Genomic DNA, 12353 nt, shown 5'->3' with positions numbered 1-12353 from the left:
ATGGATTTTGCTGCCTGTTTTGATATCAATCCTCCTTGCTTTGTGTTTTGACAGATACTATTGAAAATGAGAACTACTTCTTGGCTAAATACACATTCAGCAAAGTAAGTGGCAACATACAAGATACCTACTTACATATTTTAGTGTAGCCATTGTGTAGCTGTATTTTAGTGTAGCCATTGTAAGGTGCTGATCTTTGTCTTCTGGCTCAGTCTATAAACCGGGTAAGCTACCTAATGCTTTCATTTACAGCTAGCTACAAAATAGTCCAACTGTGATCCTGCAATTTTATGTCTGCTTCATTGAGTATCATAGTGACACATGTCATTAATGTCCTTGCTGCAATATGAATCTGAAAAAACCCACATTTTCAACTTTTTTTTCCCCTTAGTTGCAGCTTCTGGGGTCAAGGGACCTTTCTCTTGTGTTCCACCTAGTGACTTTCAATCTGACAGGTGGGAGAAAGCTGGATTCCTCTCTTCAGGATATTCCAGCAACCTTTTAACTTCTATCACTTGATGTTTTGTGGTGCAGAGAATTATGTAGTCTCAATTCTTTAGCTTACATTTCCTTGTCTGACAGCACAGACACTGCTCCCATGGTGGGTGTCCTGTGGAGAGATCCAGCATGCTTCTGGCAACCCACTGTGCTGATCAGATGCTCTGTGCAGCACAGGAACAGATTAGCTCAGGATCAGTGCACTGATGCCTTTCACACAGCACTCAGTTCTGTGCAGACATGTCCTGAGAAAGACCTGTAGAAAAGCCCAACAGTCAAGGCTTCAATCGAGTAAAATACTGTGAAATATGTCTACCATAAGCTCATTAAGTATATGATAGTAAGTTGTGGGAGTTACTGTAAGAAAAAACTACTTCAATCACCTGTCCCTAGAGATCTTATTTCATCTGCAATTCTAGCATTTGGTAATAAATAGGATATTGTGTATAGACTATGGCATGGTTTGGTCCCCAGCCTTCTGAGCATGAGCCAGCATGTGGCCAAGAAGGCCAAGGGCATCCTGGCTTGTATCAGAAATATACAGGACTGGGCAATGATTGTAGCTCTGTACTTCTCACTGGTGAGGCCACACCTCAGATCCTGTGTTCAGAGAAGGGCAGTGAAGCTGGTGGAGGGTCTGGAGCACAAGTCATATGGGGAGCAGCTGAGGGAGCTGGGGGTGTCTGGCCTGGAGTAAAGAAGGCTCAGGGGAGACCTTGTTGCTATCCATAACTGCATGAAAGGAGGGTGAGCCAGATGGGGGTCAGTCTCTTCTTCCAAGGAATAAGTGATAGGACTAGAGGCCTCAGGTTACACCAGGAGAGGATTAGATTCGATTTTAGGAAAAATTTCTTCACTGAAAGGGTTATCAAGCCTTGGAACAGGCTGCTTAGAGAAGTGGTGAAGTCACCATCCCTGGAGTTATTTAAAAGATGTGTAGATGTGGCCCTTAGGACATGGTTTACTGGTGGACTTGGCAGTGCTGGCTTAATAGTTGAACTTGATAACTTTAAAGGTATTTTCCAACCTAAATGATTATGTGATTTTCATGCCACGTATTCCTAAAAGTCCCAAAGTAATCTACAGAAAATAGTCAAAACAATAAAATCATGTTAACCCCTATTGTGATATTGCTCTTAGAAGATCTGCCTTCCAGGAGCAAGAGCAATGCAGGGTAAGCCAATGGGATTTATTATGTAGCCTGGTATGTTCATGAGATATTTTCCTGGAACTAACACCACATGGGTAGACTTCAAATTTAATTTTAACTTATTTTGTTCTTGATTTACCAAGAAAAAAATATTCCTTCTTTTTTGGAAGAAAAGGGTAGTCTGTGTATAGTAATTTATTGCAGTAAGGCTACAGAAAGACAATATCCAGTTTTATATTAAATTTTGAACTGTGCAAATTAGATTGTTGCTTCTCTGGCACTTCCATTTCTCATTGGTCATATTTGACTTCTGCTTGTAAATCCATGACTGAATTCCCTATCTGCATTCCAGTAATCTTTAATGTCGAGTCTTTATTATGTATTTATAAAGAAAACAGTCAATCTCAAATAGCAATTTCAAGTATGAGAAATGTATGAAAGTCTTAGTATTTGTTGCACATTTCTATATTCTTTAAAAATGTGGAAGAATAATTTAATCACACCTAGTTTTAGGAGAACACTCAAGTTCTGTTCCCTGAGAGATTTGCTGGCAAGGTCTGACATCACAGCATTTACTCTGAGCCCAGGATGGGGTGTTGCAAAAGTAACAGCTACAGGATTAGACCCTTTAATTTATATTTTCATTTAAACAACTCAAAAGTGTAAAGAAGAATTCAAGACTAGGGCAGGCACTTAATTCTCAGAGAATGATTCAAGCTCCTGCTCTGTGGTGCTGTCTCACTGCAGTTGGCATTTTAATTCCCTTGGCATATCCCCTCCAATATGCATAGTGACTAAGTGACCTAAGTCAAAGTGTCCCCTTACATGAAGCCCACCAGGCTAGAAGAATACTTGATCCACCTGTATGAGATCCACTCTGCTTCAGGGATGAGCAGGGAGGTCCTGATCCCCAGGGGTAGCAGACAAGGCAGGTATGCTCAGCCTGTACCAGGTGGGTCCATGCTGTACTAAAGGGATGGTGATAGAAGGGTTGTTCAATAAAATGGAAGCTTTTGAAAGGATATATTAGGCACTAAGTGACTGGATAGCCTGAAGGGAAGTTTCTCCTAAAACTGGTCCAATATTCAGGGTGAAAATGTAGAGGGAAGAAAAGGTGAAGTTGATAGGATCAGAGCTACATGGTAAGAAGAAAACTCATGACCCTTTTTGCTCAGAGTACAGAAACCATGGCTCCTGGCATCAGATCTAGGGCTTCATGTTGCTTTGCATTTATGGGATTTTGAGTGATATCCATAAATGCCTCAAACAAGAAGTCAGGACCTTCCTGGCCAATTGCTTTAACTGTCAGATGCCTGGGGAGGAGAAGGTCACATCCACCCAGACCATCCTGTTGCCCTGTGCAGGGCAGGGAGTTGGACTCCATGATCCTTATGAGTCCTTTCCAAGTCAGCATATTCTGTGATTCTGTTTCCCCAAGACCTCCAGTTCTAGACCTTGGTCAGGGAAAATGGTGTCTGCTGAAGAGTCCTGTCTTGGGCCTCTGAGCTTGAGAGCTGAGTTCAGCATTACATTGGGCTTCCTGGGTCTGTGTGGCCACCTGAGCTGGCTGTCCTGCCTAGCCACACCTGAGACAGCATAAACACCATAGGGAGGTGCTCTCTCTAAACTGAGCCTCCCTCTGTGCTGGAGCTCTGCCAGAGGGAATAAGACAGCACATGTAATAGGTACCTGTTGTAGTGTGTTTTTATACTTTGTGATACTTTGAATTAGTTTTGTTTTGTATCCCCATATTTTTCCAAATGGTTTATCCCAGACTCTACCCCCCTCCCTTTACCTGTGTTATCCCTCTCCCGGGATGAGATCATCCCCAAACCCCCACCCTGGCTCTCTGTCAATCACTCAGCATCCCACCCCCTCCATCCAGAAGCTTTGGTCCAGGTTATTGAGTGATGAGCCAGAGGCCAGGGGTCAGCCCCCCAAGCCTTGCCCCATACGCTGTCCTAAATGTCTATCCCCAACATCCATCCCTTAGGGTCACTCATTGGTTGGTAAAATGTTATCTACTTTGCGTTTCCACCTCCCTTTAAACGTAACCTTGGCGCATCTCAGCAGGAGGCCCCCTGAGGTGCAGGAGCTCCTTTGGGATCCTAATAAACCCTTGGATTGACCCCTGCTAAGAGTCGGCCCTTTCTCTTCTACCGATGTCTCTGGTGTCTCTTGTGCTGCACAGGCGCCCAGCCCAGGTGCCCTCAGCACCCTCGGGGCACACACAGAGAGTGTCTCCCCCCAGCCCAGGTGCCCTCAGTACCCTCGGGGCACACACAGACAGTGTCTCCCCCCAGCCCAGGTGCCCTCAGCACCCTCGGGGCACACACAGACAGTGTCTCCCTGCCAGCCCAGGTGCCCTCAGTACCCTCGGGGCACACACAGACAGTGTCTCCCCCCAGCCCAGGTGCCCTCAGCACCCTCGGGGCACACACAGACAGTGTCTCCCCGCTGTCGCCCGTGTCGGGGCTGCCCCCCGGTGTCTGCCGACTCGGGACTGGCCCAGGGTTCCTGAGAGGCTCCCAGAGGGACAGAGGCATTTGTCACCCAACGTAGGGCACCAACTGTCGCATGTCCCGGCTAGATAGTGACAGTAGCGGGGGTGACAGTCCCCCTCTTTCAGGGCTCCACAGAATCCCAGCTACCAGTGGAGGCACAACACAGAACAAAAAGGCCACAGCAGCAGCACAGGCCTGGGGTGGCACTGGGTTACTTTATTTGATGTTACGCTCCCTGAGTCTGGGGGACCCAGGCGATGAGCTGGGGGCAAACAACAGCTTATAAAGGCTGGGGTAGGTCTCAAGGGAGGATACAATGTTCAGCTAATCGGGGGAACTGGTGGTGGAACACAAGGGCAAGGGATACAGGGGAGGAAAACTGCTTGGGACGGGAGGGGTTAACAACTGGATGTGAGAGGAAGAGGTTTTGAAACTTGGCAGAAAAATAGCTAAGTAGCAAAGAGATAAACTGACACCTGGCTCAATTGAATAACAAAGATAAGTCTCTGCCACTCCAAAAGCAAGGGGAAAAAAGCCCAAAAAACTACTAAACAACAAATCAAACATTGACCTGCAAAATAAAAACACACTGCAACAGGTACCCTAAAAAATGCTCTGGAGGCTTTTGCAGGCCTCTCCCCATTTGCTAAATAATAGCCAACATTCCTTATTTAGGCAGTTTAAATCAGTGTGCTGGGGCTTAGCACTTATTTTTAGTGTGGATGCCTGAAATAAGCAGTCTAAGCACAGCCCTAAGTTACATGTACTGTGATCTAGCTCCTGTTCTCCTCCTACAATGCACTACTGAAATAACATAAGCTAATTTATGCAAAAGGTTCCATCATGGGTTTCTCCTTGGCATATTTTTAAAAAATCATGATTGCATAGCCATCCATCATTTCCTGAGCAGTGTAATTCATCTTTGTTTCCTCAACAACTTTGATCACATAACAAATGCAATGATTCCTCTTCTTTGCATGTATGGGAATGTCATACTGGTGATCCAAATGAATTAGCTTAATGACTTTGTATGTCCTATTTGTATACCCTTAAATATGGGATGTATAGTAAATAAAAAGTACAGCAAACAAAGTTCTGCGGACATACAATGTTCCTTTAAAGCTGGGACATATATAACAGGGATTTCTAGCAGGAGATGTGGTACATAAAATAGGGGCAAAACATCTAGCAGCTGCTGTTTGTGGAAGATACTAGTGTTTTAAAGCAGCTAGTTTGGGATGTTAATTAAATCTGTCTTAAGGTCACTAATTGAATCTCTGTGTCTGGATTTTGTCTTTGCATATGCCACTGTACTCTGTAATGGGTACAAGAACAAATTTTACATTTATTAAAAGTAGAAAAATATGTCTTCTTGGACATGTTTTTCTATTTGTAATCCAATTAATGCTGTAAATGTGATTTACTTTCTTCGTTTATAATCATACATGAAACCTTTTTTATGTACAAATTAATGTGACTGTTGTTTTTTCCTTTATGACTTCAATATCTACATTGTGTATGTTCAGTGACAAGGATGAAACCTAAGTGTGCAGAAAGTCACCTCTAAAGAGCTGTCATGGTGCTAAAGTTTTCTCTGTGGATTTTTCCAGGGACAACTGAAGACAGAAATAGTTAAAGATGGCTACCGTGGAGCTGACACTCTGAAGTACAACAAAATTACCATCCTTGGCCTGAGACTGAGACCTCAGGCTGTGTCTCTGAATGGAAGATCCATCCGTGGAGATGCTGTGTCTTACGAGATGAGTGGGGTAAGACCTGATCTGAGGTTAAGAAAAAACTTAGGGAAAGGAGGGTGAAGAACAGTGAAGAGAGATGAAGTCAGTGAGGGACAGGAACTGTTTCTCATCCACACCCCTTATATTTTGAAGTATAACCAGACACCCATTCTTGATACAACAGTCTGACATTTAGGAGGGGGGAAAAAAAGCAAAAGCAAGAGCTCTTTTAGCAAACTTTAATCTTTGCTTATGCATCTGCACTGTCTTTTACCTTATGTCTGCCACTTACACAAATTTTTAAACTACTGAAATACTGGAAAGAAGATACACATCCATGAGCTGAGAGCACAGTTAGCAGTTTTATGGGCATTCTTATTCTAATAAAATGAGAAAACTTGTCAAAGTTTTTTATCTGCTGCTGAAAAGAAGTGTTGTGAGAAGGATTTTTTCTCACAATTCCTTGGTGTCCAAAAACTATTCCAGTGTTGTTGGCTCTAAGGAGCATCTTCCTATCTTCCAAAGAGGTATAATTTCAGCATCTTAAAGTGCCAAGCCTCAGTGTTCCAGAACAAAATGCATGACTTGCTTGTGTAGTGCTCCTCTGGCACCAAAGTGGGGATATTCCAGAGGGGATGGACTGGACACCCCTAACAAACCCTAGGCAGCAGCAGCCTCTGTGGTCCCAATTTTCTTTTGCACAGCAGTATAGACAAAAGGAGCAAACCCTTTTGCTTCCTTTCCTCTGGCCACTTGTCCCATATCTGTCACCAGCCAGCAAGCTGAAGTGGTCATTCACATTCTGTATGAGATGTGTACTCACATCTCAGCACTGCTTGCATCTAGGGAACTCCTGGTGTTAACACTGCAAAATGCCACTAAATCATCCTGCAGTGAAAGATAACTGAGGCAACAAGTAGTGGATGTCACACCTTATGTTACCCTACTCACTTGGCTTAGGGCTTAAGCTTCATTTGTAACCAAAGAGTGATCCCCATTTTACATACCTGCTACTACCATTTATTTTATTGAGGGAGTCTGTAAAGGAAGAAAATTGCTGAGAATAAACTTCTGCCTTGGAGAATTGTAAAAATCTCACTTTCAGAGACAATGTCATAAATAAACATAATCAGTATTGCCTCAAGGGAAGAAATTGTTTTACAGCCTCTAAGCAAGCTGAAAGCAACATAAATGTGGCAGGGTAAAGAAAACATTCCATTGAGATGTGCCTGAAGGTACCAATTACAGATATCCAGAAGATAACTGCAGACTAACAGCCTCACATGCAAAGATGATTTTAAAAGACTAATAAGCTTGTCTCAAAAATAAAATTTAAGAGTAAAATATCATCTTGATGACTTAAGATCTACTTCAAATGCTGTAGGAAAAAACCCACCAAGCTGATGTTGTAGGGATTTAACTACAAAAAAGTTAAATTTTAAATTTTCTACACCAGCTAAATATATTCCTCTCTGAGAGGAATTCTGAGAGATTTAGTCAAGCCTCTCTCACCATCCCTGTACAGATGTTACAATGTCACTTCCTATATTCCTCTCACGTTTGACCCTCTAATAAAAAAAAAAATGAACCCTAGCAGTAGCTTGGCTTTAGATCTTGAATGCTTATTTATGTAATTAAAAAAATAAAATGCAAAGGGCAAATTTGCCACTTTCTTACAGGCTTAGTGAGATTACATTTTGTATAATAGTTTTACAAGCAGAGACCCCACTGTTAAAAGGGCTGCAGTAGAAAGTAACTTCTACCATATTGGTTTTGGTTTACAGAAAGCAAATTTACCTAATAGCAGTGCTGAAGTGCTTATTGAGCCATATTTATTTGTATATAAATAGAAACAGGTTGCTTAGTAATAAGCCACTTCTTTCTCTCTGATTCATGCAGCGCTACCCTAATCTGACATTTGCAATATCACAGAATCTTCCTATTATTAGGAGTCTGTTATCTGTTTTTTCCCCTGGAGTCTCATGCCTTAAGGAATTGCACAGTGACAGCAGCAGGGATGTTAGAAGGGTACATCTGTTGGCCAGGCTTGTGCTGACAGTGGGCATAGGGGAGGTTCTTTGTATCACACTTGCATCCTCTGCTGGGAAGGGCAGAGTCTCCCAACATCCATAGCTCCCAGAGTCCATGCAGTTCTGCAATCTGGAGTAGCCTCTCTGGCTGCCTGGCAATTTTCAGATTGGTGTTTGGATGGGTTTGCAGTACTTTTGTCTGGATTTTCCCTGGTATTTGAAGAAAAGTCATATTATTCAAGAAGTGGAATTCCAACTCACTAAGCAGTGGTAGAGAATTGTTTCTGATGAAAGATGAAAATATTAGATGCTTTGAAGAAGTGATTTAAGTAAGCACAGGCTGTTAATGTTAACACGAATTTGTGGGCTGGCAAAGAGGTGTGAATGGATATTGAGCATTTTAAGAGATTATTAATTCTGAAACCTAAAGATAAAACTGGTGAAGTACTAAAAATGGAAATTATGTGAGTAGCCCAAAATACATTAAATTTAATACTGAACATGGAGAGAGCAGGACAGATATTGTATTTACAATTTAATATTTAAATCACATAATTGATTAATTTTAAACCATTCCTGAATTTCTAAAAGGGATGTTGAATTGGATGAAGCAGTAGGAAGATGCATACTGCCATCAAGTTAGTCTCACCTACCAGATATATTAAAGAAATCATGAAGGTGTAAACTCAAGTGTCACTTCTTAATCTCTGTTTTGAACTGTTTGGGGGTTTTGTTACATTAACATAATTCATTATTTTGTGTCTCTTTTTTCCACAGAAACTGGTTTTGCGTATTTCTGTTCCACTTACTAAGGAACTCAACATTAAGTTTTACTAGAATGGTGAGAACACAGTGACTTAATTTAGCATCCTTAGCCCTCAGATATATATCTCACTTTGATTTTAATGTAAAAAAAAAAATTATCATTAAAACATAGTGTATGAACCTGGTGACTGATGACTGATTCTTTTTTTTTTAATGTAGTATTTGTAACTCAGTATTCCTCAAATAAAATTTTCAATAGTAGTTAGTGAGTATTAACATAAACTGATGTGGGTTCAAAATAGCACAGAAGAAATCATCCTGAAAATTCTGTCTCACCAAAATGGAGATAATATTTGGAAATGTTCTCAATGGGACCATATTCTACACAGCATACACTGTTTGGGTTTTTTTCAAAGCTATGGTAAGGAAAAAAAAGGAACAACCAATTAATTTCCATAGCCCTATACATAACCTGCCATTAATATAATATGCAATACATATAATATATCATCTAATAAATATTAGTATAATATTATATTAATTATTATGTAATCATATCTAAAAAATCAGCCCATTGTCTCAGACTACAAGATATCCATTATAGTGGTCACTCACTTTTTCTCTCCATCCTGAAATGTGATTGGAGCCTGGGCATGTCTTTCTCAAAGTGAGCTGGGTCTTGTGGAGGAACCTTAAGACTTGGGTCTCTCCAGAGTCTTTGCTGGTTGCAGTAATGTCTGATGTGAGATATGTTTGCTCTGCACGGTGCAGAGAAAGCAACTTGCACATCAGCTTTTTGTGGGAGGAAGCTGGAGGAAATAACATACTACAAAAAGGTGTAGCTAAAGATGGTGAGAAAGGGCTGAGGAAGAGCAGAATATGGGCAGTGGGATGAAGGAGAATTCATGGTGACAGATAAACTGACCATCTTCATTGCTGTAGAATACAGCATGTGACTACAGTCCTTGATGAAATAAACACTTGAAAAGTGTGCCACTCTGAGCCCATGGACTCTGCTAATGAAGGCCCTTGTGCAGAGCAGTGATGTTAGCAGGGTTTGTGAGAGCTGTGTATTTGGCACAGAGGAAAGGAGGAGAAGCTCTGTTGGAGCAGACACCATCAGCAGGCAGCCAGACAGAGCAGTGCTTGCTGCACAAACCTGAGCAACAGCAGAGGCCCAGAGGATGTGTCTGCACTGTTGTCATGGCTCTGCACCAGAGATCCCAGAGCAGGGCAGCCAGCAGGGGCTCCAGCAGCACAGGAGGTGCTGGTCCAGAGGCTGCTGGCCACAGACATTGTCCTGGGCTTGGCCACACTGCATCATCCTCTGGTGCAGCCTGTGAGAGCCCCATGCCTGCTCACCCCGAGCACATTGCAGACACAAATGAAAGCTGCTGCATGGCTCAACAATGGGGGATGGATGGGGACCCAAAAAGCAGACCAGCCTGTGCAGAATCCAATCTCCTCCATGTGTCTTTGCAGCAATGGCATCTAAGAGGTACCTGCTCTCAGTTTTCCTCCAAATACAACATCCTTGTATTTGGAGGAAACTTCCTCACCGTGGCAAAAGAGCAAAGAGAGTGAGCAAGAGACCAATGTATTAGAGAAAGCAAATTTGTAAACACCCCAGCCTGGACTGGGGAACAGAATTTGGTTGGTTTGTGAGCAGGGCTTTTTGATTCAGTGGGTTTCTCTCTAATCTGCCTCACAATGTGGGTAAAAGTAGGACTGGGAGAGAGGAAGTGGTGAATTTGCTGACAAATGGTGAAAAAGGAGACTGATGTGGAAACTGGAGATGTGGCTGTAGAGCAATGGACATGTTGGAGATGTCACTTCTGTAAAGAGCTCTTTGCTGGGTAAACATGTGGAGTCAGCCAGTGCTCACAAGTTTTCTGTGAAATCAGTGACTAAGCTGCCACTTGCAGATATATCTTAATAAAATAAGTGCAGAAAAATGCACTCCTACCAGCATCAATATGCTGTTCATGCTTGTATTACAACCTGGATTTTATTCCTTGTTATTTTGTGCCTTGTAGCTTCAGTGGACGCAACAGGAAATCACTAGTCAGTAATGCATCTGCCTTGGGCTCTGATTTCACATATTTATTTCATAAATGTAAGCAAGACAGCCCTTGGTCAGCATTTGTAATAGGGACATCAAAGAAAACTGGAGTTTGTGTGGCCATGTGTGTATCTCGCTATTTATCCTCTCTGAGCATTGAGGTGCAGGTGTAATTTTGGATCATTTACACTTTTTTGAAGTTCTGCTACACTCCTTGTTTCTTCCCATTCCAAAAATTTCCTTTCTCTTCTTGTAAAAAGGATAACAGCTTCAACAAAAAATACTGATCACCTGTTAAAAGTGGTGTGAGGTGAACCCAGGAATCTACAGACAAATATTTTACTGTCTTTTAAAATTAGATTGGATTAAAGAATGAACTTCCCCAAGTGTTGGTGTGGATTATATTTATTACAGCTTTTCAGTGGAATGAGAACTTCTCAGGCTGGGATTTAAAAGCATCAGTAGTCAGCTGCTTTCTCCATCCTGCCTTTGTTACCCATAAAACCCACCAGCTGAGTTCCTCAGAATCTGAAGGATTTGAAATGTAAAGGGAAAAATCTTACTTTGCATTTCAAAACCCTGGTGATTCTATGCTTCTGCCTTACAAAGCCATAGAGAGAACACGGAAGTTCAGCAGCTAAGGTACACTGACCCCTAAGAATATGTCATTAGGCTTTTCTTCTGCAGAGAAAGGAAAAATAAACATTCTCCGTACTACTCCATGTACACTTCATTTTTTTCATCTAAAATTGATGATTTTAGGTTTAATCTCAAAGGATCCCCACTGTCCATTCTTGCAAAAGCTTTATGTTGATTTAAGGTTTATTTTGTGTAACATGAAAAGATGGTGGTAGCCTGAATCAGCTACACTGGCTGAAGTAGAACAAATTAAATGAAGGGGACATGCACAGAGGGCTCTGCTGTGCTCAGTAAGCTAGACATAAAAAATCTGTTCTGATATGGCCTGATGAAATACTGCATGTCTTGGAATGAAGAAGAGACAAAAGAAGATGTGATCCTGCTACAGCAAAGGAGACACAGGAGGAGATGTGGGAGTTTGTTGGACCTGAGCATGAGCTCCCAATAAAAGGTTTAATCAAAAAGGAGAAAAAGCAGCCTCAGAAATAGAGACAAGCAAAGGCAGAAATGCTATAACTCATCTGTTTGTCATACTGGTACCATCATGTTGGAACACTCTGTCCCATTCTGGTGTCAGAGATATGTGGAATAAACTGAAATAAATAAGCTTGCCACAAAGTAAAGCCACAACAATGTCCGAAAGGCTGCCAAAAACGTGCATTTTCTTGTGAATGCACTGTGGAGCTCAACCTGTCTCTAATGGCCAGGAGAAGGCTCAGTCCCATGAGAGTCTCAGTGTACCTGCAGGGGCAGAAATGCAGTGGCAGAAGCTCTTGAAATTGGAAAAGGTGAGATTTGGTGTCTGTTAAAAAATTAGACAAATTCAAACACTTCTATTTTAATTGTTGGAATAGCTTTTAAAGAACTATGGTGAATTCTCCTGCAGAAGAAATTTTTAGAAGAGAAGTGGATGCTTTTCTAAAAGAAATGCTCCTGCTCAGTAATTCAGGAGTTTTTTGGAACTGTATT

The 12353-nt window shown here is 41.8% G+C and overlaps 1 protein-coding gene across 1 annotated transcript in view; it reads left to right on the top strand.

Annotated features, from left to right (window-relative positions):
• The window catches only part of LOC139587654 (sucrase-isomaltase, intestinal-like), a 61255-nt gene extending 52423 nt beyond the window's left edge, over positions 1–8832 (top strand). Inside the window, exons 21-23 of the mRNA XM_071422047.1 lie at positions 55–104; positions 5763–5921; positions 8696–8832. Coding sequence (XP_071278148.1) covers positions 55–104; positions 5763–5921; positions 8696–8755 — 269 coding nt within the window. The 3' untranslated portion in view covers positions 8756–8832. The remainder of the gene's footprint in view (positions 1–54; positions 105–5762; positions 5922–8695) is intronic.
• Positions 8833–12353: the final 3521 nt, after the last annotated feature.

This window comes from Agelaius tricolor, unplaced genomic scaffold (assembly GCF_023055355.1).
Source record: "Agelaius tricolor isolate 1412-34295 unplaced genomic scaffold, bAgeTri1.0.p SCAF_3, whole genome shotgun sequence".
NCBI classification, from domain to species: Eukaryota; Metazoa; Chordata; class Aves; order Passeriformes; family Icteridae; genus Agelaius; species Agelaius tricolor.
This window is presented reverse-complemented; position numbering and strand designations above follow the sequence as displayed.